Source organism: Rhea pennata, chromosome 17 (assembly GCF_028389875.1).
Source record: "Rhea pennata isolate bPtePen1 chromosome 17, bPtePen1.pri, whole genome shotgun sequence".
Classification (NCBI taxonomy): domain Eukaryota; kingdom Metazoa; phylum Chordata; class Aves; order Rheiformes; family Rheidae; genus Rhea; species Rhea pennata.
Genome location: NC_084679.1, coordinates 3,686,618 through 3,711,759, shown reverse-complemented (window position 1 = coordinate 3,711,759; position 25,142 = coordinate 3,686,618). Strand labels below are relative to the sequence as shown.

The following is a 25,142-nucleotide window of genomic DNA, read 5'->3' as shown; positions in this document are numbered from 1 at the left end:
TTAAAAAACATGTACAAATCCACTCTAGGAGTAAGATTGATAGCGCAAGTATCTAAGCATCAACTTCATTTTTAAGTAATGCATACAAAGGAGGGAGAATACTTCAATCGCTAGATAGTAAGATCCGATTTTGTTAGTAGATGCATCTAATTTGTCCCTGCAGCAAGAAGAAAACAAGCCACAATTCCTGTAGGAGCTGCTTATGCAACAATCAGCAACAATGCACATTTACAAATAATGACATGAGAATATCAGGAGTGGTGCTACAACCCTAGAACATAACTATTTGGACAGAAAAATTATGGAATAGAAAGCTGAAGAGAAGCATTAAGTGCTACTGTGAACTTCAAGTAAACTTGTTCTCCATAACTTTTCCTAAGGCCAAAAATAGCCCCAACCATCATCAAAATCCGCAGATCAAGGAGTTCAGCTTCAGGGGTTAAAAATATCTTCTTGTAACCATTATGTATAAGAAGGAGTCCAATGAACAAATTCCCTTTTCGTATCATTATAGCATGTGAAAACTAATATAAGCCACAATGCCCTTGAGCAGCAAGAGAAAATAGCATGAGACAAACAGTGACCTAGGCCAAAAATGGGAAACTATTCGATATGCTCTTCTGATGTCATGAGGAGGTTTATATGTAGACATATAATAGCAGCTGGTTTTCAGCTATCCCTGAACAACAGGCTAATACCTCAGTGCAATGTGGTGTAAGGCCTGTCAATCTGTGTGTATGCATTTCTGCTGTACTTTTGCAGCTGGAAGACTACAGCCATCTCAAATACACTATTACATTTGACAAAAATATGTTAAAAACGTAGTCACTTTACAACACACAAGAGAAGCTGTGAACAAATACCTCAAAACATTCAAGTAACTGGACAGAACACAAGCAAAAGTGTGCAAAAGTCATCCTTTAATATACTGCCTTTGAATAGCTATAAACTGCTCAAACTCAACAGGCAATGTTAAAAATCCATAATGTCAGAAGTGAACCCTGCTCTGGTAGACTATTGGTATCTAGGTGACAGTATTTCCATTGAAGTTTTTTCTAATTGCTACCAATTGACCAAAGCAACAGAACAAAAATGTTACATTTGTCACAATACTACAGCTTGTCAGTTTATCTCCACAATTTAACACATGTATATTCCCTCACCATCGCCATTTTAGAAGGCTCTAAGAAAATATTCAAGACATTTCCAATGGACAGGAAAGCTTTGCATCAAGGTCAATTACAAAACTATTCTGAGTTGCTCTTTGTAAAACAGCTATTGCACCCAGTCATTTATAGCTTAGATATACTTTCATAAGGTGAACTGAAAATGATAGCTGTGCCACAGAGTGTTTAGCAAGCAGTTTAGTGCAGGTCTCATCCACAGGTAAGAGTCTTCCTTTCCACATACTTTAACCTGGGAAAGAAAATAGTCTCATGTTTGGTAATTTTTGTTTATTCAAATATAGTTTACTTCAAGAACCAGTAAAAATATTATTCATGACATGGAAGACATCAAGACAACAAGAAACTAAGTGAAATATGCATGTTTTGCCAACTAGAGCATTGCAACAATTTAAATGTACATAATACCTCAGCTTTATGTTTAAAGAGATAAGTCAATTGCAGAAATAGTTTTCATCAACTATTTTTACTTTTTAATGCTGAAGAGTCACTTGATTTCTGTAACAGCTCAGAAAATTCAAGTAAGCTGGTTTACAAACTGTCTAGATGCATTTTCTTGAAGTGTAGTTACATATTTGGCCAAATCACTTATGAAAACAGCCCCTCTAACTATAAAAGGGGCTGCTTCTTGGAAGATAACCAGCAGAGTTTGGTTCAAGTCATTACAACTCCATTCTTAAATCCTTTTATTCATGCACAGAACACTTTCTCAGAATTTTAATACTAAGCTTTAGCATACAATCAAGCAATCAGTTTAAAAACAGCCTAGCCCTTACAAGGGAGTTTAAAATAATCCATTTTAACTAACTGTGCATGAGTCTAATCTTGAAGCTGACAATTTACAGCTTTCACTTATTGATAAAAATTGGAGTCACATTTAGTTTTAATATGAATTTAACGTCAACCATTATTTCCTTTTAAACAAGCCATATGCCTTCAATGAAAATATGAACAATACCTGAAAATACTGGGTTCTCCATTTATCTATAGATAAGTAGCAATGTCACCTTGCTGAGATTCCCACGGGTTACACCTAACTTTCTAGTCTTTCTTCTCAAGCTCAAAGCTCCCCATACCTTACCTTATTCCACCCCATATTGTGACAGTATTACAGCTCAATTGCTGCTCTACATTTGCACTCGTTTACACTTACGTTCAATTTTAAACCTAGAACAATCTTATTTAATCAATGGAGCATGTCTGAAGCGAAACAGCTGCCTCAAGGGTTTGCAAAAAATGACTGCAGTACCTTAAAGGTTGGTCTTTTCCAGTAAAACTGGCACTACTTTCATCAGTCACACTTTGGAAATGTCTAAAAATCAACTGTTGTCTAACACCATGCAAGTTAGCAGGATACTCTGTCAGTTTTCTTAAGGGCTAGGCAGACCAGGAACATATTGATTTTAACCCACTAAAATGGCTGCAGATATTGCAGCTTAGATGATCAAAATGAATTTAAGTACCTAGCTCCCTTCAGTGGAAAGAACCCTTTAATGGATTTCAGTGGAAATACAGCATCTTAGTATCCTGAAATCCTGGAATTACTTCATTTCTAACACAATTCTCAGTTTTAGCATTTTTAAACACATGTACAACTCCAGTCCTTCTCCAAAAGGAGCTTCCTCACAAACAAAAGCCTCTGAAGGACAATCCAGAATACAGACTGCCCTATGCAACCTGGAAAGTTACCTTGAATGAGAATTTAAGTCTCCAAACTGACTTCAAATATAGAGTAATATTAAGAAACGTTAGTCCTGATTTAATGATCTACTGTGACTAAGTCCTGGACTAGAATCATCAGTTCATTATTTAGATATTATATGACAGCATTGATAACACACTCTTACTTCAGCAGTTTCCAAGACAGCAGTAATACTAAGTATTTATTTACAGAATTCCCCATTGGAAGCCAAGAAATTCAGTGAAAAACCTCTAGAGCAGAAACACACTATTAGCATGTTGCAGGTTAAATTAGTCTGTGATTTAACCTGCCCAGGAAGCTAAAAAGTGACTGGGCACTTGTTCTATGAACAATGAACCCGGAGGGAAAATAAACTATTTAAGCTCTGACTTTCAGGCACTGTTGTATTTTCAGCTCAGCTAGAAGTCAAAGAACTGCAGACTGCAAGAGGACCATACTACTTTTCCTAGTCTCAAAGGATGTTAACAGACCTTCTAATGAAAATTGTGGATGACATTAGGCTCAGGAGGTAGTATTAGCTTTGCCTCCCTCCTCTCTCCACTCCCCCTCCCCCCCCCCCCGAAAGCCATGATGTACAAGTCTTTGAAACAAAACCACTACTTCAAACGTGTACTTTGAACATTGTTATCAGCTCTGTTAACCGACTCCGATCCCTCCCACAACTGAAGACTTGCTAAGAGGTTTGTAGACTCAGGTACATATGAAAAAAAAAAAAAGCAAGCTTTGTTTCCCCTTTAAGTTAAATCAAAATTCACTCCTCTATTAAAGGAAGTAACCTGTTTGCAAAGAATACATACCTAAATGATCACGCTTAATGATAATAGCTTTTCATAGAGAAGTCAGAATGGTTGCTCAAGTACAGTAAGTATCTAGCACCTCCTATTTAGCATTAACCAAAGTTAGTAAGGGCTAAAATTGCTATCTATGGCATCGGGGTGGGGGAAGGAGGTGGAACTGGACTTTTGAAATACAGCTCTGCATCACAGCTCTATTCTCCTACATTGCCCCATTTTCAGTTTTCAGGCAAGTTCTGAAGAACCAGAATACTATTTCAACAAACAGATGAACAGTTCTGGAAAGAAAAGTTCTTGAAAGTGAGCGAAAACATCCCCAAAAGAACAGCTTCCATACAACAACATATGGAGATTGCAGAAACACACATAAGTTGTTCCCCATTTTTTTAAATTAAAATATTTGAATAGATTAAGGTTCATTGTTAACACATTCCATGTATTTTAATTCTTAAACACTAAATTCTTTCTCCTATCTTGTTAGGATTTCCATCCTTGCCTAGAGTTAGAGTATCTTTTCAAATTTAGCATAGATAACACACTACATATCTATTATAATATCGTGATATAAAATACACTGATGTTAAACATTCTGATATTTGTTATCATCAAAACAAAGAAAGAAGGCATATTAGTGCTCTGGAAAAAGAATCACATGTTATCAACTATTCTGTATCAACTATTTTCCAAAATCACACATTAAGAGACTAAAGATCTCATTACAAAAAATGGCTTAAATAACTGTATCCATAATCATAGAATCAGTACGGTTGGAAGATGATCTCTGGAGATCATCTAGTCCAAGCTCCCTGCTCAGCAGGGTCACCTAGAGCACATTAGACAGGGTTGCATCCAGGCGGGCCTTGAAGATCTCCAGAGAAGGAGACTCCACAACCTCTTTGGGCAACCTGTTACAGGGCTCCGTCACCCTCACAGTGAAGAAATTCCCCCTCGCGTTCAGGTGGAACTTCCTGTGCTTCAGTTTCTGCCCGTCAACTCTTGTCCTGTCATATGGCACTACTGAAAAGAGTTTGTCCCCATCCCCTTGACACCCTCCCTTCAGGTACTTGTACACATTGATGAGATCCCCCATCAGTCTTCTCTTCCCCAGGCTGAAGAGGCCCAGCTCTCGCAGCTGTTCCTCTCAGGGCAGATGCTCCAGCCCTCTGATCATCTTCGAGGCCCTACGCTGGACTCTCTCCAGTAGCTCCATGTCTCTCTTGCACTGGGGAGCCCAGAACAGGACACAGTACTCAAGATGAGGCCTCACCAGGGCTGAGTAGAGGGGCAGATTACCTCTCTTGACCTGCTGGCAACAGTCTTCCCAATGCAGCCCAGGACACCATTAGCCTTCCTGGCCACAAGGGCACCTTGTTGGCTCAGGGTCAACTTGTCATCCACCAGCACTCCCATGTCTTTCTCTGCAGAGCTGCTCTCCAGGTCAGCCTCCAGCTTGCACTGGTGCCTAGGGTTATTTTTCCCTAGGTGCAGGACCCTGCACTTGCCCTTGTTAATAATAACGAAGAACCAAAGTTCCCTTTCCTCTCCTGCAAGGAATGAGCTTCTCATCCTCCAATTTAGAGTACGTATCAGTGGGGGACATTTACCAATAAACTGTCTTTGAGGCAGCTGAAACTCAAGCAACTGAAAAAAATCTACGTTAAAAACCTTATGGCAATAATTATACTTTTAAAAATACTGAAATGAGTTAGCTTAAGTAACACATACGGCATCACACATCTCCAAGCACTTTGATCAACCAGAATTGAGCACCGTTTCCATTGGGGGACAGTAATTGAAATTTGTACCTGAACAAGAGTAAAAATACATGGACTGCTTCTATTTGGAAATATCTACTGCAGCATAATAATTTTTTATATTAAACTCCCTTAACATGGGCTGAGGTTAGCTCCTCTTCCCTCTTCACAGATATATACTCTAGCCTTGCTACTGTGTTTAATTTCCTTATACCATCAGAAATTTGTTTTCTTCTGTAACAACAGATTTTAAGTATTTATTGTTCCCTGTTCAGGAAGTGTTAAAAGTGCTACCAAAAATCAGGTGGTCTATAGAACAGGAAGATTATGTCCACCTACACTCTCAGACAAGGCCAGAAATGTCAAATGGTTAACCCAAGAGTTTCACAATGAAATATGTTTTAAACTTAGGCTCATTAAAAATAGTAAGCAGCATTTGTTTTCAGTAAGATGAAGATAAAACCAACAGTTTCTTCAGTTTTAACTGTACAGTAAAACAGTGTTTGCATTCACTGCTAGAAAGACAGAGCATAAGTTAGATTCCTTACATTCTAAATGCAAGGGAATTGATGTTCACAAAACAGCCTTCTCTGTTATATACTTTGTTGTATTCTGGACAGAAAGCATCTTTGGAGCTTATTGTGCAGTGCACACAGAAGCACAGTTACCCAAATCTAAAGCCTGAGGTAGAAGTTTAAAAAAATTTGCCAGACTAAGTAGAAGACAGTGGTATCTTCCCTTTGAAGCAGAAATTCTATTTCCAAATGAGACCAAGTTCAGATAATACAAGAATAAAACAGCAAGTATTTTGACAGCACAGCATAGCTCCAAAGCGCAAGTTTTCTTTACCATCTTCTTCCCCTCCCTCCAAAAAAGAGTTTGCCTTGCCAGGGTGATATGGTATTAACAGAACATTATCTTTATGTTCAAGCATTTTGCTCAGCACTATTTGTGCTGATAATAAATCCCCACTGAAGTATCAGTTCTATTCAGAGAATATAGAAGATATGTTGCGAATTCCAACAATGAAAATAGAATTAGTTTCACTATTACAGCTTAATAATATGGTAGCTCTAAAGGGAAACACTATAAGAATTAGGAGAAATATAATTTGAGATGCCTTTCCTAAGTTCACAAACATGTGCTGAAGGTGACACAGAGTTTAGGTTGTGCCCTGGCTTGAACCTCACATAACTCCACTGACTTCAGTGGTGTCTAGAATGAAGTTTGGACTGCATTCGGTTATCTCGAAACTGCCTCTGAGGTGTTAGACAAATCTGACAGCCATAATATTCAGTGAAGTCCACAGAAAGATTTATGCACCCTGGTTCAGAAGCAGTACTTTACAGAAAAAGCAACATAGGTGCTTATTTTTATTTTAAAACCAAATCTGACAATTTGCAATAGGTAAGAAAAAGCTTGATGTTCTCTTTTTTCATATTAGACATGCTTTCAGCAATACGCTCTTAAGAAAACCAATAGTTTTTTTTTTGTTTGTTTGTTTTTTAATTGACCAAAATAGGTCAATATTCTAGGCTCAACTGTCCTCTCATTTCACTGTTTTGATTCCCCCCCCCCCGATTAAGTACTATTCCAAAAGAAGTAAATCTGTATCTTCAGCACAGAGCCTGAAGATCAGATCTAGTTATTAAGAAAGAAAAAATAACACCAGCACAAAATCCCAGCTACTTTGGAGCAAGATCTGCAGTATTTGCTGCTCAGGCCAATAGGGAGAATCTGTGGCTCTTCAGAGCCACACTGGAGTCTGACATATTTCACCTTAAAAATCCTCCTTCCTAACTTTCTCCACCTCAAAATATATCTTCCCTTAATTGTAAAAGTAGCTATGATTTAGGAAGAGGTTTGAAGAACTCTGCATTTAGAATGAAACACAAAACAAAAGATTTTTTTTCCTCTGTGCTTTGTATATCTGTCAGAATACTAAATATTGACAAATCAAGCCTTGTAAAGCAGTTCTAGCATACTTTATGCTAGGTATAAAAACTTAAAACTAAGTCTTCAAGAATATCCACCAACTTTACAAGCAACAGCTTCTGGGAACTCCATGCGTGTTATGAAGCTGTTGAGTACCCACACGTGTAACAGCGGATGATAGGAATCATTGTTCAGCACTTCAGGGAAAGAGGGACTCTTGTGATCCAACTTGTTCACTTACAGATTAAGACTAATGAATATTAAAAAAAAAATACATACAATAAGGAGACGACCATTTTAGACAGAAAAAAGTAAAAGTGAACAAAGTTCATTTTGGTTCCCAAACATATTGTTTCAAAAAAAGTGATCTGGGACAAGTATATCCCAATTTGTCAAACTGAACTTATGTATTTTCTAAGAATCAAGGCAAAGTTGTTTCAAGCTTTTTAAAAATGTTTCTTTAACCAAGACAAAAAAAAAAAAAAAAAAAAAAGCATCAAACGACACCTTCAATCTATTAGGATTGCCATGAGCTACAGATTTAAGAGTGCATCCTCCAAGAAACTAAGCTTTTATAGCAGAGTTATAATCCATTTTAAGACAGACAAACTGAAAAGCCATTTGAGGACAGCATCTGAATTTTTTTTCAGTTCATCAATTCTAAGAAATAAACAGTGTAGCTTAGTAACTCTTAAACACCAGAGTCCTGAAAACTATACCCACCAGAGGTCAGCAAACAAATTCAAGGCATACATCCCAAACCCCTGAATTCCAACTCAATCCAAGGAGTCTGTTGATTGTATAGTACGTTTTCTACCAACTCTGCTTAAATGGAAATGGAAGAAAGTCTTCCAAAACAGATACAGGCAAGGAAATAATGTCTGTGGTCCATGTCTGAATGGCTGGAGCCCATGTGAAGTCTGCTGTTACATCTGTAAATTTTTAAGACAGCATTTATGCTGAATTTGTTAGCTACCAGACATAGAAAGCAGTAGTTGTTCAAGTGTTCAGCAGTATCTGTATGCACAAAGACCCCCAAATAAGACAGCAGACTATCTATCACTTGCAGCGTAATCTGATTTACTTGAAGTTACTGCATATTTACTGTAGGTAACCGTGTTACTGCAGTTTCCCCCTATTACTTCCAATTCAAAAAACTGAAACAAAAAACCCCACCCACAAACCACAGCATCTGTTTACTCTAACAATAAAAAGTCTCTTCTAGTAGCTTTATTTTAGAAGTCCACAAGAAAGAATGAACAGTGTATGTAATGAATGAAGCCAAACTCTGGAAATACCAATCATTCAGAATGAAAAGTAATAGTATAAACCATTATTGTATTGCCTTTTGGATGCATTCAGCAACTCAAATATCTTTAAATGATTGAAAACTACTAAAAAGACCAAGTAACTTTTGAAATATTTCATTGTAACTTGCTCTCAAGGAACTCTTAGAGTGTAAAACAATGTAAAGAGGTAGGGTCGTCCCCCCCCAATAAATTGCAATACCAGTCCACAGTAGGAATTCTACAAGCAAGAGCATTCTCTGGCAGATTCAAATAGAGTTACTTAAAATAAAGCTGCTACAGCATTGCACATAATTACTCTGTAATGAAGACCTGTAGAAAGCTGTTCAAAACTAGGTATCAACATGGGGGAGAGACCCATCACCTGGTTATTTACACCACTCAGTTGTAAGATATTTGCCTGGACACACAAATGTCATTGGCACTTTGCCTGGAATTCCATACCCAGATATGTATCCTAGTATGAAGTGCTCTGTCACTTCCCTACATGGTCATCTTTTTGCAAACACCATGTCAAAGGCCATCGCAGTACTCTTACACTTGAAAGAGAGGCACGCACACAGTCTCTCTCACCTCCAGGTCTTGACACTAACACTGGTACACACTGTATTGCTCTTCTCTACTTACTCAGGAGCTTCTCCAAGTTTGACACAACTATTAATTTCATCATCGTCTATCTTCAAGTTAGAATGCACTGTTTCAATATCAGAGTTCGTATTATGCTGAAGCACTTATTTTCTGTATCTAAATATCCACATCATCTATAAGGATAAACATAACATTTAAGTAGTCACCTTCACTTCAAGCTGTATTTGCTTGAAACAGGGTTTGCCAGTAAGAAAAAATGATGACTACAGAGTATTTAAGACTGGACTGTTTGACCCACCCAGCGTAAGTGTAGAAGCTCACGCTATTTAAAACACTCAGTCAAGCAACAGGGTAGACTACCTATATTAAGAAATGACAACAATACAAGTTAGATTATTTTTATTTCTCTACTTGAGCATGCTAGCTTTAAAATGTGTCTTTTTAATTCCTTCAGAAATGTTGGGCTATCAAACACTGTTCTTAGTAGATTAAAAAATAATGCAACAGTACTCTTAAAATTTGGGTGCCAGGTTTGTTAAAGACAGCCTAGTGTTATAGATACGCCAGTCAGTGATTTGCTTTCAAATCATTTCTTGCCTTCAGATTGAGGCTTTCAAGAGATGTCTAAAGTCAAGCAATTGATTTTTATAGATACTGACAATACAATGCAAGATAAGTAAAAGCCTGCACATCCCCTAGGTATTTGATGTACAACTTTGAGACCTGTTTTATTCTGTAAGATGAAAAAGCTATCCCTTTACCATTTCTGAAATGGATAATCAACTAGAACATTTTTTCTGTGCTCTAGCCACCTCACAGAGCAAAATCCAACATTTTTTCCCTTAGTGAGATACCCCAAATCAGTACAAAAGACCAGCCCCCATCTGCCTTTCTATCAAAACTGCTGTGAGTACTAAAGTACAAATATCAACATATTCCCCATGACAGAAACATTGTTCCCAAAAATTGCCATTCTATTGGTAGCATTTAAAATCAGGACAGTGATTTGGACAAGAAGCCTATTGCAAAGTCTGTAATTTATACAATTCTATTTGCCTCAAGATGATGCAGAAAGTTTCAGCTGCTGAAATAAAATAGCATTGGAGAAGTCATGGATGTAAAATTGACTTCATGGTTCCAGAAGTAGAAATAGTGAGGCAAAACAGCAGAGTAAGTGACATGGTATCACAAGTCACCCTTTATTTCAGCTGTCAGCACTTTGTATTTGTCCTCATTCTTCACCAAAAGATACTAAGAGGAAACTAGCTTCAGCCTTCATGAGATTCACACACACTCATAATCACCCTAGCCAGGGTTGCTGCAATTAAATCATCCTATGTACAAAACAGAGGCTCGGGACAAGGTTAGGGAACATCAAAGTTTCTCAGGGAATGAAAGCTGGGCAGACAGCCAAAACCAACTTCATTTTGAGTGCATACTCTCTTTGCCTGCTAATTAAAATAGCTGGATAGTCAAGTTTAAGGATATATATTTATCTCCTCCTGAGACAGCTACCACCTCTAAAAGCAAAGTGACACCAGCAGAAAAAGTCTGATGTACAACCTAAACTGAGTGATTGTTCCTTTGGGAAAAACTTAACAATTGATAATGACCTACAAAGTAAGTATGCAATTACTTTTGACATTTAACAAGAATCACCTACTTTAATGTTTTTGTTAGTTTGTTCCTTCCTACGTAAAAGTCACTGACCAGGCTAGTTTAGAGAAAAGCTATTGCCATGGCAATACCACAAAAATACAGTGGTACATATTTCTGAATCATCCAATACTTTTATTTTTGCACTCCTTCCACATAAAAGCACCTCCTTTAGGGCAAACCTAATTATTAAAAATCATGATGCAAAAATCTCATTTGAGATTTTTTTTTTAAGAAATAGAATTTCAAATGCTTATACTTGAAAAATAGGAAGCTCTACTTTGTATAGCCAGTTCTCTATTTGCGGTCTCCAACAGAGCAACAGGCAAAACAGATGCACTATGGAATTACGAAAGAGAATGAGAGTATAATGACATCAGATAATATAACACATATATTAGCTTAGACGACAGGAAGAAGTTTGTAGAGAAGTTGAAAAGAACAGCTGTTTTTTTTTTAAATAAAGGATAAAATGCAACTAACCAAGAAATATTTACATTCACTAAAGCAAACACATTAAAAAAATATTTTTCCTTGTTTTTTATGTTACAACTTAATCTGTTTTCTATTAAACATTTTGAAGTCTAAATTCAGAAAACAAAACTTTAGAATAGTGACAAATGTTAAAACCTGCACTACAATTAAGATGATTTGCTTTTAGATCTACCAGTTAAAGTAGCAATTTTAAAAACAATCCCCCAGTGCACAAATGCACATTTAAGGTAATTATAGATGAATAGAAGCAAGATTGTTCCTGAGTAAAGCATACACTTAAGTTTCTTTGAAAATCCCCTCCAGGGCCTCAGACCATTAATAATTTTAAAACATACATCAAACATGTATCACAGTACACGTATGTACTACTTAAGTAAACCTTACCTGCCACTTCTACAATATCACCTGGGACAATGTCTCTTGCTTTAATTCTCTGTACACTTTTTCGATCTTGTCGATATACTTTGCCCATTTCAGGTTCGTATTCTTTAAGAGCTTCAATAGCATTTTCAGCATTTCTTTCCTGAAATACAGCAAAAATACGTAATTTTTAAAGTCCTAACGACAAGGAAAAATAAGTACATCAGATCAAGTGCAGCACCATATAAATACTGCTGACTGCTCAGTTAAATTTATTCACACAGAGAATGATGTGACCCACCTCATTATGAGGTTCCGAACTGGAAACCATTACAGCATAATTTAGACATTAGTGGGTAGGCAGAATCTAGAAGTTTTTTATTCAAACTCTGCAGCATTTCCCATCAAGCATTCACTGTGTCTTGTTACAGCTATATTTCAAAATTCCTCCAAGAGCATATTATCAACTTAATTTCAGTGAAATTAAGTGAAATGAAATCATATACGTTAGAAGTTTCTTCCTGAGAATCTTTAACAGTTTACAAATTGAGATGAGTCACTACACATGAGAAGGCTATTGCATTAGTGCTTAAGGAAATAAAAAGGTCTTGTCAAGTGCAGTTCTCTCAGCTAAGCACTACCAGAGACTGCAGTCAACATCTTGATGCTACCAAGACAGAGGACAGCGGAAGAAACCTAAATCTTATCACTACTCCTTCTCCCACTTAAAGAGAAGTGACTTATTTCTCATTTCCTAACCTACTGACAAGTACAGATGCCATCACAATTCTGATGATTATAGATAACATTAAGAGTACAAACAGTTTTCAGAATACCTGTGGTTTTTTTTTTTTTTAAAGAACACACCAACCTTTCCAGATGATTAAAAAAAAAAAAAAAAACTCTCAAAGACATGCCAAAGCAGACACTTAATCTTCAGAAATTCAAAGGGTAAGATGTTGAATATTTCCCCGTGACACTGCAGCTCACACAACATTACCAAAGCTATCTCAAAGGACTTATGTTTACATGGCACAACTCAGTGCCAGGTAATGCAGACGTACCAGTTGAGGTCCTAAAATACTAGCTTCATATTCCACTAGACAAATTAATTCTGCTCTCCAGCACAAGAATGCTGATAGTGCTCTTACCTAGATTAACTAAGAGTTAACATAAGGCAAAACCTTAACACCAGAGAGAGAAAGAGAGAGAGCGCGAGCAAGCGCACACACCAGAGAAAGAGTCCCTTAAATGAAAGGTTAATTGAATTTGATTTTTCCTTTAAAAAGAAGAAGAAGAATTAAATGTGATTCAGATAGGACAGCCCACTCAGCGTGTTAGGCCATATTGCATCGTTTGCTGTTTGATGGAGATCAAGGCAGTTGCAACACATTATCTTGCCAGCCACTGAAGTATTAGAAGATGGCATTTTGGGAGAAGGGCACATGAAAGGCAAGGTTGAGGAGGGCAGAGTTAAGGCCATGACTCACAGTTGCTCATGTCTTGTACCTGTAGAAACAGATACATTTGTGGGTGGAGACTATGTACTGAGACTTATTTTCCATGCCCTTTAAAGTAAGTGAATGACTCATTTAATTGTGAAATGGAGTTGTACAGACTAAGTTCACTGCATGTAGATATATATTGAGATTCTTTGCATATCATGTCTGAGAAATTAGTGGCTTCCTCTGGCAGGGTACGCAACTATGCAAAAAGCTCACAAACTGTATAGATATGTTTATCTTACATTACGTGCTCCAAATTATTACATGTACAATTCAAATTTCAGGTTATGTGAAAGCATTAGTTTAATTCTATTCAAACCTGTAAAGCAACTGTGCAGGAAGATATCACTTAAAGGGGCACTGCTTCCTTCCCTCCCTCTGCATTATTCTTCCTTTGTACCTATTCTAGCAGTTGCACAGAAAGCTAGATCCTACTAAAAACGAATCTTCTGAGGGTTAGTCTTCAACTAGTTTACTAGTGGCAGCACAAAGCAGCAAGTATTAATGTACAGCAATCCCACTGAAAGCCACTTCTGGTAGTTTCCAGTGTGCACACTCCTCTCTAACATGTTTAAACTTAGTAACAGGTTTTCTTCTCTTAATTTTCATTGTTATTTTGGACAGTTTCTTTTCTTAAGCCTTAAACCTAACCTGCTAAGCTAGCAAGTAATCACATTAATACTAGTCATTTAAAAGAAATTTACCAAGTACTTAAGTTACCATAAAATCTTAAGAGTATTTTTCCACTGCAAAAATTCAACACTAAGATTTATGCTGTATGAAATGATCAAATGTGCAAAACAAAATTGTAGATATAACTTTTTTGTGTGTCAGAACATGCTACTCAATAATATTTTAAAAATCCATCTAATATATCACACAGACAATAATGTAGGAAGAGTTTGTGAAATTCGTAAGTCTTTAAAAGAATTACTTTTTATAGACATGCATGCATCTTACACATACATGTAATGGGTAATATAGTAATCAAAGTGGAAGAATATTGTATTATATGTATAAATAAATTTATTAAAACATAGCATGTTATCAACAAGAGCCACAAGAAACTTTATAGTAAGCATCCTATCCTTTGTTATTTAGTTGAGATTAAAAAATTTTGTTTGTAAACTGAACCAACTGATATGGTTTCTTAACCTTTCAACATTTGACTCATTTCCTGAATTTAGGTCTTTATTCTGGACTGTTTTGTTAATGTGTTTTTTTAGCATGTGACCAAACATATGGATTAAGCATTTTGCCTCATGGGCCACACTTCTAAAGCTTTCACTAAGTCAACATTTTCTGACCAGAATCTTTATGGTACAAGGATTCTGAAGAATTAAAAATTAACAGCATACATTACTTGCCTTGTTTGAAGCACCTGACGCTACACTGTACAAGCACTTCTATTAAACCAGAAAAATCGAAAGCATTTGAGATTCGACATTGTAAAGATATCTGCCTACCTGCCATACTCCCACAATTGCATTGGCTACTAATATAAGTAAGATTACAAAAGGCTCTACAAATGCTGTGATTGTTTCTTCACCTTCTTCAAACCAGGCCAGGACCTGTGAAAGAGAACATGAGGATTTAAGTTACTAAAGGAATTTACATTGACAACTTGCATATTTAAGACCCAATATATTTCAGCTGTATCTTCAATTCTTTAGACTTGAATGACTTTGAAAAAACCCTCGATCTTCCAAGGTGTAGCACATGAACAAGTTGGCAATACGCAATGGAAAAAGGAGAAAAAAAAATCTTTACTGAAGTAGTGCAGAGTTCATTCACAAGCCTGGTCTTCTTTTAAAGAAATAAGCTCTTTATTTTGAAAGCACATTACTACTTTTGGTTCATGAAGGGAAAGCAGAAGCTGATGCAACAATGGCTACAGCACTAAGAAGTTGCAAAAATTTGTTCCTTACTGTCTAAAACAGGACTCAAATTGATTACTGCAAGCACTTAAAACACCACAGCTTTGCAAGACTGAGTTTCATGCATACTCAGAATCTGACTTAAGTTATTTTCATAAAGAACAACTAATCTATTTAATGGGAAGTTTAGTTAGGCATACAAATAAAAATAGCTTTAGATGTTTTCAGTGAGTAGATCTGAAAAATAAGGATGTGTTGATTTAAATGCAAGTGGCGAGCTATTAAAGCTTCTAAGTGAACTGGGCCATCACATTAGAAGTTGACTTCTGAGTTGAGTAGCTGATAAAACTCTGAAGTGTGGTTTAAAAAAAGAGAGAGAGAGAGAGAGAGAGAGAGAGAGAGAGATCTTGTATAAAAGGCTCCGAAGAGATTTTTTGAAAATCTATTTGCTTTCGAATTGCACTCTAAGTTTCAGGCTTCCGTCATTCACTTGGTTTCTGGAGACTGCAGAGGCCTTGACATTTACCCATCTAAAAAGTTCTATAGTTACTGAAGTCAAGTCAAGCTAACATGACCAGAGAGGAAGATCTTTTTTGTCAGCATCTTGAGCAACAGGAAGCCTGAAAAGTGACAGTAAATAGGAACAACGTGTTGAGATAATTAAGGCCAGCAGTCAGGCAACAGCACTCTGAATCACTAGAAGACTGCAGCAAGCAAACTGTTACTAAAGCAAGCACCGTAATCCACTAACATGTTGCTCAGAACTATTGCTCAATTGTGAAACACTCCAGGATGTTAAAGGGAAGAAGGAGCAGCAGCATGAAAGCCTCAAGCAGTAAACTGAAACTGTCAAGCAAATCCAGCACAACAACAAATTTTATTACAAAAGAATAAACTTGTAAGACCCAGGTTATGATTAATATAACTGAAATGCTCCAACTGACAATGCAACATTGAGGGTCTGTGTAATCCCTCTGGAGAAGGGACTTAAGTTAGGAACTCTTACATTTTCTACATCCCAAAGCTTCTTCCTTCCTCTACAGTACTAATCCACTGCATCCACAATAACAGCTTGTGCTGTTTGACCTGCTGGAGCACAGTCTACATTGTACTTTTCACTTTATGCTTCACCCCTTATACCATAAATAGCTTTTACTCTACATCAGCATTGTTGCCTCCAATGAAGCTACAAAAATGGCTAATGGTACACTCTAGTTTTAGCACATCAGAAAAAGCTGCTTAGCATCTACTTCTTTCTTCCCTTTCCTTACTGGAATCCTGTAGAGCCAATTCTGTTTCCAGAAGAGCAAGTGAATTCAATAATTTAAGAATGTTAAGAGAGCAGGTATTTGCCAGGTTAACTGGAATAAAACATCTGCTTTACATAGTACTAAACTATAATCTTCAAAGATCGAAGACCACCTGAGTTGTGAAACAACATCAAGAAAGCCTGAAACATTAAGAGCTAAGAAAAGTAATTACAAAGACAAGATCTAGCTATGTCAAGGAGAACCAAAAATAAGCTTTAAAAGAATCTTTCAATCAGCCATTATTTCAAAAATATCAGAAGAACTTAGATCAGAAATCCTGTCAGCACCAATCTGGTAGGCTATTTCAGACCTTTGCTATTGTTCTGGCAAAATTATCAAACTGTAACAGGACTAAAACTAAAAAAGTTTCCATAGAGTTAAAGGTGGGACAGATCCTGTTCTAGAATGCTTTAATAAATAGTCATATGAATAACAAAATACATGTGATTCTTGGTTTTGCTATACCAGACTAAAGCTGTATTAACATTCCATTTAGGGTTCTTGTAATAAACTTGATCTATTACTGTACTATGTGTGTTATTTGACAGCAGCCTGTAAACAACAGCCAAAACACAATAAATACAGAAAAGAAGTAGAACAAGGAATACATAGCAAACCATTTAAGCTTAGAAGTACTAGTTAATGTTTTCAGTGACAACAGAACATCATATGCTGAGGCCTGGGTAGACACTAGAGAACACCTAGAAGCATGAAGTTGACGTCAGAAGTTTACATTAGTATACCCCAAGATCCTGGAGAGGTTGACGATACAGGATCTTTGATTATTACTCAGAAGAGCCCCACTGTATATTAGTCCTAACCATGTTAGGATTCATGTGTGTAACAGCCTAATTACCACATCATTGATCTCCAGTGTACTGTTCAGATAACATAGTCAGGAAAAATCATCATAAACAGAATAAAACAACAGGTTAAGAGAAATGCAAGCCTAAAATCTAAAAGAAATAACTAACAGCAGGACGTAATATTGCCATATCAGCAATCAGAGTAAGTAGCTTAGAGGACAACTTCCATTTAGCATATTTGATTTAGGGTTGCTTTTATCTTCCTAGAATTATGGTGTGCAGAAGCCTATTTTAATCAGAGCATAATTGGATGAACCTGCAGAGCACTAAGGCAAAGAACATGTTATGACAGGCAAAAGGCACTTAATTTTCATGGTTATCTATAGAAAAAAAGAGGCAGAGGTAGAATGCAGAAGCTAGCAATAAGCAGATTAGCAATCAATACAGTTAAGAGAACAGAAGTGCCCTTTTAGCTTTTTGTGCTTCTACAAATTAAGCATCTCTCTATTCCAAGATAAGCCACAGAGGTAAGTTGTCTCAGGTGACTATTTATCATAAAGTAACAAAAAAATGGAATTAGAACAAAGACATTTTAAGATAAAAATCCATTGCCCAGTAGTCTGTACCTACTTACCACTAACAGAAGTGAACATTTTGTTGTCAGCAACCTAACAAGCTTTTCTGTTTTTTCATTTTGATTCCAGAAAAAAAAGAAAGGAGCTCAGTTATAAATGAGAAGGAAATTGAGAATTTTATTGAGTTAGCAGATTGTAAGCACTCATCAGATATGCTACTCCGTATTTCTGAATACGTAAACACTTGCTGTGCTCTTAACGTAGCAAAAAGGGAAAATAAAGACATATGGCACCCGTTTTTTAAAATTAAAAAATTTCTAAAAAGCTATTAAAACGGAGTCGCAGTTTTGTCACCCTTGCATCTTGGATGCTACTAAGTATTCTGAGTTTAACTAAGAGCATGCCAGCATAACATACTACAGCAATGCTTATCTTGGGCCACACGCTCACTACTGCTAATCTTAACATGCAGCTTTTGGGTGATTTTAGGGTAAAGCCTGCAATCGTTTTACTGGCAAATCTTACCCTCTCCAGCAATAACTTTGTTCATTTTCTAAACACAGACTAGGCTATATTCTCGTTAATTTACAAGCTATAATCAACATATGTATGTTTAGATTAAAACTGTATGCTGTGATTTAGTCTGAATATCTACTATCTAGTAGAAGAAATTCCTGGAACATTCACCAAGTTAGCTTAGGCATTAAACAAATAATTCAAATAAATAGGACTACTCTCAGAATCTTCTATTTAGAAGAGTTAAAACTTCCAAGTTTTAGATAGAAGGTCTAACCTACAGTTCCCCTAGTCCAAGAAAGTTCACTAGAAGAATGATGCAAATGTAGTACTGCATGGTTAAGCATCCATTACTTAGTTTAACGCATACGTATTTTATCAACATATTATTCTACACCAGTTCACCAGGAGCATTTTGCAACCAGAGTCATTTATAGGGCAACTATGCATATACTGCAGATCTGAGTACATGCTGCTAAAGTAGCAAGAATGTAAAATGTTTAATGTAAAATTAAGCATCTTTTCGCTTGCACCTAGAAAGTCAGACTACGAAGGCCCATCAACTGCTGCAACAGACTCTCTGGAGGAGTTTCACATATTCCAACAGAACACTAAGGCAAGGCCCAAGCCTACAGAGCCATTTATAGAATCAGAAACAATTTACATTTTTTCCTCTTAAAAATTTGGCCTTAAAAAAGGCCAGTGAAGATACTGAAAAAAAACAAATCAGCAGTCTTAAGAATTTAAAGAGTTGCTAGCTAGCAACAGCAGTTCTGACTTGGAAGGTAGCACACAGCATCTACAGCTAACATATGCTGACTGTGCATACGACCCCTGCGAACAGGGTTATAGATTCAGCCATTAGTCTGATTTACTTTACCAACACATACCTGACAAGGGATGTAGGGCTAGAGGACACAAATCGCACTTTGAACACGGAAGTTCATACAGTATTTAAGAATGTAACATTTCTACAGGAAAATGTGTATGAATGATTGCACAGGAACAACCATATCTGTCCTTTAACATCTAGATAGGTAATCACAACACTAAATTTTTAATATGATTTAAAATCCTAGCCCAAACATGTCACAAAATAGTAACCTATATACCTTGAGACCACTCATATTTGAGCCTCTAAGTTCAGTAGTTTTTAATTTTGGCAGTGTAGAGCTAGTGAAGAACTCTGCTATACCGTCCTATCAGCAATGACTTGTAAAGATTAGATGTGCACCAGCGTCTTTTCTGAAAGCATGCACTGTACATCCACTGCCATTAGCATCACAATATATATTGTCAATAAAATCTTCAGAAAATTTGACTTCTCAAACCCAAATTGGAACATATTTTAATTGACAGAAAAAAAACACACCACCACACACACACACACACACACTTAAAGTCAATGTTACATTCACGCCTGTTTTCAACATCCAACCCTCTCACCCCAACTCAAAGACTTTGCACAATTTTGGGCTTTTGGGGGCATTTGTTTTCTTAAACCCTTGGTAAGCCATTTTCCTCATTCACTGTCATTCAAGGGAAATGGAGCTACTTATTTAAGCAATCTTCAAGAAAATTCCCTTTTACGTGTATACCAGGCCTAAAAGTCTTCACTGGAAAGTTTGACAGTTATGTCCAACAAGAGACATTATCCAATCTTACCTCTGTTGGTATGCGATACAATGCCCCACCTTCTACTCAAGTACTGTGGTTTAAGATCTATCAAATAGTGAATTACACTAAAAAGCTGTCATTTAAATGAAAGTCAGCACATTGAATTCCGTAATGTGGTTCTGTAGGAACTGATGCTGCTCTCAAGAAAAGAAAAAAGTCTTGATTTTTAGCTTAAAGAGAAGCTCCACATTGTTATTATTCAATATCCGAAACCAACACAAGCTTGACTGACTCCATTTTAAGTCTAATTACCTGTTCCAAGATACTTAAGGTACAGGGAGTTTTGCATGCTTTGTAACAGTACAAACTGCAAAACTGAATTGTCTAAGGTTTGTAAAAGACAGCACAATAAACACATTGAAGTTACCTTTAGCATTAAGTGGTTCCATCGTAAGACTGACTTAGCATAATTTATAATCTTATCTTTATACACAATTCCAGTGTTTATATCTTATTTTCAAGTATTCTCAGGAAGCAATTACTGTCCACAAGCCTAACATCACTACACACTCTATACAAGCATTTCTAGAAATACCAGAGGTCATATTAATTATATCCGATTTTACAGCAATAAAATATTGATATCAACATACTCAGCAGTTCCTTACAGCTATGACAAACGCCTCTAATATGCTTTTATCAAGAAAAAGTGTCAAAATCCTAAGAAAAACAAACAACAGATAATCATCTTCTGAACAGGGAAAATGATGAAAAATGAGGGAAGTGCTTTTCAAAGTCCCAAAATTAAAATACATCCTGTTCTTCTATATTTGATTAAAAATATATTTGAGGAAAAAAAGCTCACTTCTCCCAACCTACTGTTACAGTGGGTAGCCATAACTCTTCAACAGGAGGCATAACAAAGGCAAAGTAGTAGCCCAAGGTCACACAACAGGGCACTGGCAGAAGAGCAGAGAACCCAAATCTACTCTACCCCATTAGACTATAGTCTCCCCTTACTTGGATGTAAAAGTTAAACACACTAAAGAAAGGAATTTAATCTAGTTGCTAATGAACTCTGTAAAGTGTGCTCGGCTGTGTACGCTATTTGACCTGTCAGTTTAGTATCATACTGAATATTCAGATTTAACAGTAAAAACTTAAAGATAGGTGAAGTCATTTTTCACTTAGCTACAACAAAACCAAAAATAACGTAAAGGGGAATGAGAGGCTAACAGAATTGTATACTGTCACTTATCTCATTAAATGAGAAAATCATTCCCAACTTTTCAGAAACAAAAATACATCTCCTTTTCATCTGCTGGAAGAAGAGAACAGGGAAGAGAAGAAAGAAAAGTCTGAGTAAACCATTTATTTAAATTTTTATGGCCGGCCTTATTTCCTCCCCAGGAAATAGCAGGGCAAGTAAAGCACATCTGCCTCCATGGTCAAGATCAATGCCACCAATCATTGCTCAGGGGTAACAGTACATGCATACCAAAAGGCAAATGCTTTGAAACATGTCAGTCTGGGGATAGCTGAAGCCTCCCCTTGGTCTAGACAAAGCAACACAGTATACTGCAGCAACCAGGGGCACCACCGCGAGACCCTGCTCCATCTCCCCTTCCTCCCCACCAAACACACAGAGTAGCTTCAGCTTGCTCTGTCCATCACCCTTATCTCACCTTTAGCTAAAGCATCAATACAATTTCCACCCTTTTTTCCCCTCCCCTTTAAGAGCTCTAGCATTTTTTTTTAAGTAGTCAATTACAACTCCAGGACAAAGTCCAATAAACTTTTACTTCTACCTAAACAGTTTAATATTCTGCACACTTTGTTCTCCAGCTCCTCAAACCATGCAAGCCTTCACCTCCCTTTCTGGAGAACTGAATCAAAGGCGGAGTGTAGTTTATCAGCAAATGCACGTCCTTTACACATTACATAAAGACATTGGCTACACATGCATTTTAAAAATTAAGTTAGTGTTCTTGTTCTTTTAATCCCATACGCAAGGCAAGATGTCCATTTTATGACTAGACTGTCCAAAGGTCAGTTACCAAATTTGGTCAACAATGGTGCCATCACTGCCGTCATCATTCTTGTCACTGTCAAAAGCAACAACTGTCACCTTGCTATTATCAGGAAGGGAAGGCAACTGGAATATTCGCCATGTAAATTCTATTTACAGTCTGCATTGCATCCAAAAATGTCTTCCAATGATTATACATTGAGCTTGATAACGATTAACTCAAAGGCAAGAAGAACGACCAGTTAAATGCTTACTTACTCAAGGTTAGTTTTTAAAGCCAACAAAAGCATTGGGAAATCCCACCTCGAGTCAATAAGCTGTGCTGAATAAGAAATACTTTTTAATACCTGTCTAGTGTAGCTATGTAGTTCTAACTCATGCAATACTTCAAAGTGTTTTTCAGCATACAAAAAAAAAAAAAAACTTCCACAAGACAATTAAAGAAATAGTATGCAATTTAATTTGCATCCTACACTTCTATCTTTTGATAGAAAATTCAGAATAACTTAATTGTGCATAGTTCATTTAAGTTGGAACAGATACTGCTCGTGAGCCTGAGATACAGAAGCCTAGGAAATAAAAACAGTTCATACTTACAAAAGATATGCAAGCTGCCAGCAACAGAATTCTAACTAGTAAGTCTTCAAACTGTTCAATCACAAGCTCAAGTAAGGTTTTTCCTGCAATATGTAACAAAGTCACTTAGTTATGCACGTAAGAAAATGATGAATTATTGACAGGAATTGCAGAAGATTGCATGAACCTGCTTACCTTCCTCAGCTGGTAATTCTGTCGATCACAGATTTTTCCAGGAAGCATGTTAAAAAAAATTAAAGAAACATTATCACATTTATAAGGTATCCACTAGATCTTGCTTCTGAATTGTACACTCGACCGGTTTGGATATGAGCACCCTACTAAAAGCCCCATTAAGGGGGATCTTTTAACTAACATTTGAATAGGTCTGATAATCTTGCATTTAACATGCAGGTTAGCAGGAATCTGCTCAGGGTTATAATTCAGCCAAGTCATCACTCTAAGGAGCTGCATGACTTCTGCTGTTGCTGCACACAAAGGGTCAAAGGCTTAGAAAGCTTTTCAAAGGTTTTTCCTCCACATCCATAAAAAAAAACCCACACACAAACCAAAAAAGCCACACAACTTCGTCCAAAATATGTCAAATTATTTTCTCAATTTGAGAGTATTTTCTTAGTTCAGCTCTCTTCTCATCTCCCCATTACTAGATTTAGTGGCACGAAAGGGGTGTTACAGCAGGAAAAAAAGCGCCACGCATAAAATCTTCTCCTAGCCTTTTGTTCTTACACCATGACACAGAGTTCAAAAAGGACTAGGTAGGCTAAACAATGAAGATTAAAAAAAAAAAAAAAGATTCAGATGAATTTTGTGCCCCGACTCTAGAGAAGAATATAAAATTGGAAAGCAGGGAAAAATGAAAGTCAAGATGGACTAAGGGGGAAAAAAATAAAAAAAAAAATGAAGAAAAAGGAAGAAAAACAGCGCTTCATTTCATAATGGCAGCTGCCCCGCCGTGAAGGGGAAGGGGGTGACACGCTGCCTCCCAAGGCAGCCCCGCCGGCGCGGGCTGGGCGCGGAACCCACGCGGTGCAGCTCCAGTCAGCCATCTTCTTTCCCTCGCTCCGCGTCCTGCAAGAGATGCCGGCTCTGCACACCCGGACACGCTAGGCCTCGGGCAGGGCCCCGCGAAAAGGAAAAACGGGCGGAAAAAAAAACAAAAAACAAAACAAAAAAAAAGGGGGAGGGGGAGAAAGGGGGCGAGGAGGCGACTGCCGGCGGCAGCATCCCCGCGGCGGGGGGGGCCCGCGGCACCTACCGTTGGAGCCCCATTTCTCCTTCAGCTTCTTCACTTGCTCCAAGCTGAGCCCGGTGCTTTCGTTGACACCGAAATAAGCCAAAACTTCCTCCACAGTCTTTGTGTGAGCGTTCTCCATGGCTGGGGCAGGGAGCAGCAAATGGTGCCTCGCCTCTTCCTCCTCCTCCTCCTCCTCAGCGGCGGCGGGCGCGGCGGCGAACCCCCTCCTCAGCCCCCTCGGCGCCTCGCTTTCTGCCCGGCCGCCCCCGTGCTATCACCATAGACCTCTCCGGCAGCAGAGAGCAGCCCCCCGAGCCCGCCTCCGCGCCCCGCTCTGCCCAACAGGCGAGAGGGGGCCAAAAAAAAAATCAAAAAAAAAAAAATTTAAAAGGCGAAAGCCGCCCGAAGGGAAAAAAAAAAAAAAGCCTCCACCCCCCTCCCACCCCACACTCCCCCCCTCCGAGGGAGCCAAGCCGCCTCTCCGGCGCCGAGGAGCGGGGCTTCAGGCGTCCCCCGGCCGCGGGCGGGCGGCTGCGGGCAGCGAGGGGAGAAGCGCGGGCCCCCGCGGCCGCTCTCGCCTCAGGGGCGGCGGGTGCGAGCACGGGGGGCTCGGCGACGCCGGCGGCGGAGGGCTGCGCGGGGCGGGCCGCGGCCAGGCGACCGAGCGGCCTCTCCCGTCGCCCCGCGGGGCTGCGAGCCGCCCCCGTGCAGGGCGATAACGGCGCGCCTTACCGCCGCTCGCCTCCGCGGGCGGCGGGAGAAGAAGAGGGCGCCGGTTGCCCCACCGCCCGCCTCGCCTCAGTCCGGAAGAGCGCGAATCGCCCCCTCCGGCAGCCCGATCCTCCCCTCGCCGGCACAGGCCGCCGCCACCGACACGGCTCGGGCTCGCTCGCTGCCGCCGCCGCCCCCCCGCTCCGCGCCCGGCCTCGCCTCGCCGCTGGCTCCCACTCTGCTCCGGTCGCGCACCGGCGGCGGCTGCTCTAATGTAACTTACGGGAGCTGGGCCGCCCGGGCCCCTCTCGCCGCCGCGGCATGTGGACGCCGCTCATTGGCGGGGCGCGGGCCGCGGGGCGGGGCCAAGGCGCGGCCCCGCCCGCGGCGCTGAGGCGGCGGCGGCGGCGGCGGCGGCGCCCGGCGTGGCGCTGCGCAGCGCTGCGCTCCGGCCCGTTGCTCGCGGGAGGAGGAGGCGGGCGCTGCGGGCCGCATGCGGCGGCGCGGGCGCTTCCGCTCCGCCGGTGGGAGAGGCCTGCAGGTGGGGAGGCCGCTTTCCCGCCCCGGCTGACCCGGCGTGAACCGCCGCG

The 25,142-nt window shown here is 39.0% G+C and overlaps 1 protein-coding gene across 2 annotated transcripts in view; it reads right to left on the bottom strand.

The window, feature by feature from the left end:
- The window catches only part of ATP2A2 (ATPase sarcoplasmic/endoplasmic reticulum Ca2+ transporting 2), a 49,417-nt gene extending 25,180 nt beyond the window's left edge, over positions 1 to 24,237 (bottom strand). The window contains exons 1-5 of one of the 2 annotated variants that reach the window (XM_062590213.1): positions 23,863 to 24,237; positions 22,782 to 22,799; positions 22,608 to 22,690; positions 14,747 to 14,851; positions 11,800 to 11,938 (exon numbers count right to left, since the gene is read on the bottom strand). In XM_062590213.1, coding sequence (XP_062446197.1) covers positions 11,800 to 11,938; positions 14,747 to 14,851; positions 22,608 to 22,690; positions 22,782 to 22,799; positions 23,863 to 23,980 — 463 coding nt within the window. In that variant the 5' untranslated portion in view covers positions 23,981 to 24,237. The remainder of the gene's footprint in view (positions 1 to 11,799; positions 11,939 to 14,746; positions 14,852 to 22,607; positions 22,691 to 22,781; positions 22,800 to 23,862) is intronic. The other variant, XM_062590214.1, reaches the window with a different exon arrangement.
- Positions 24,238 to 25,142: the final 905 nt, after the last annotated feature.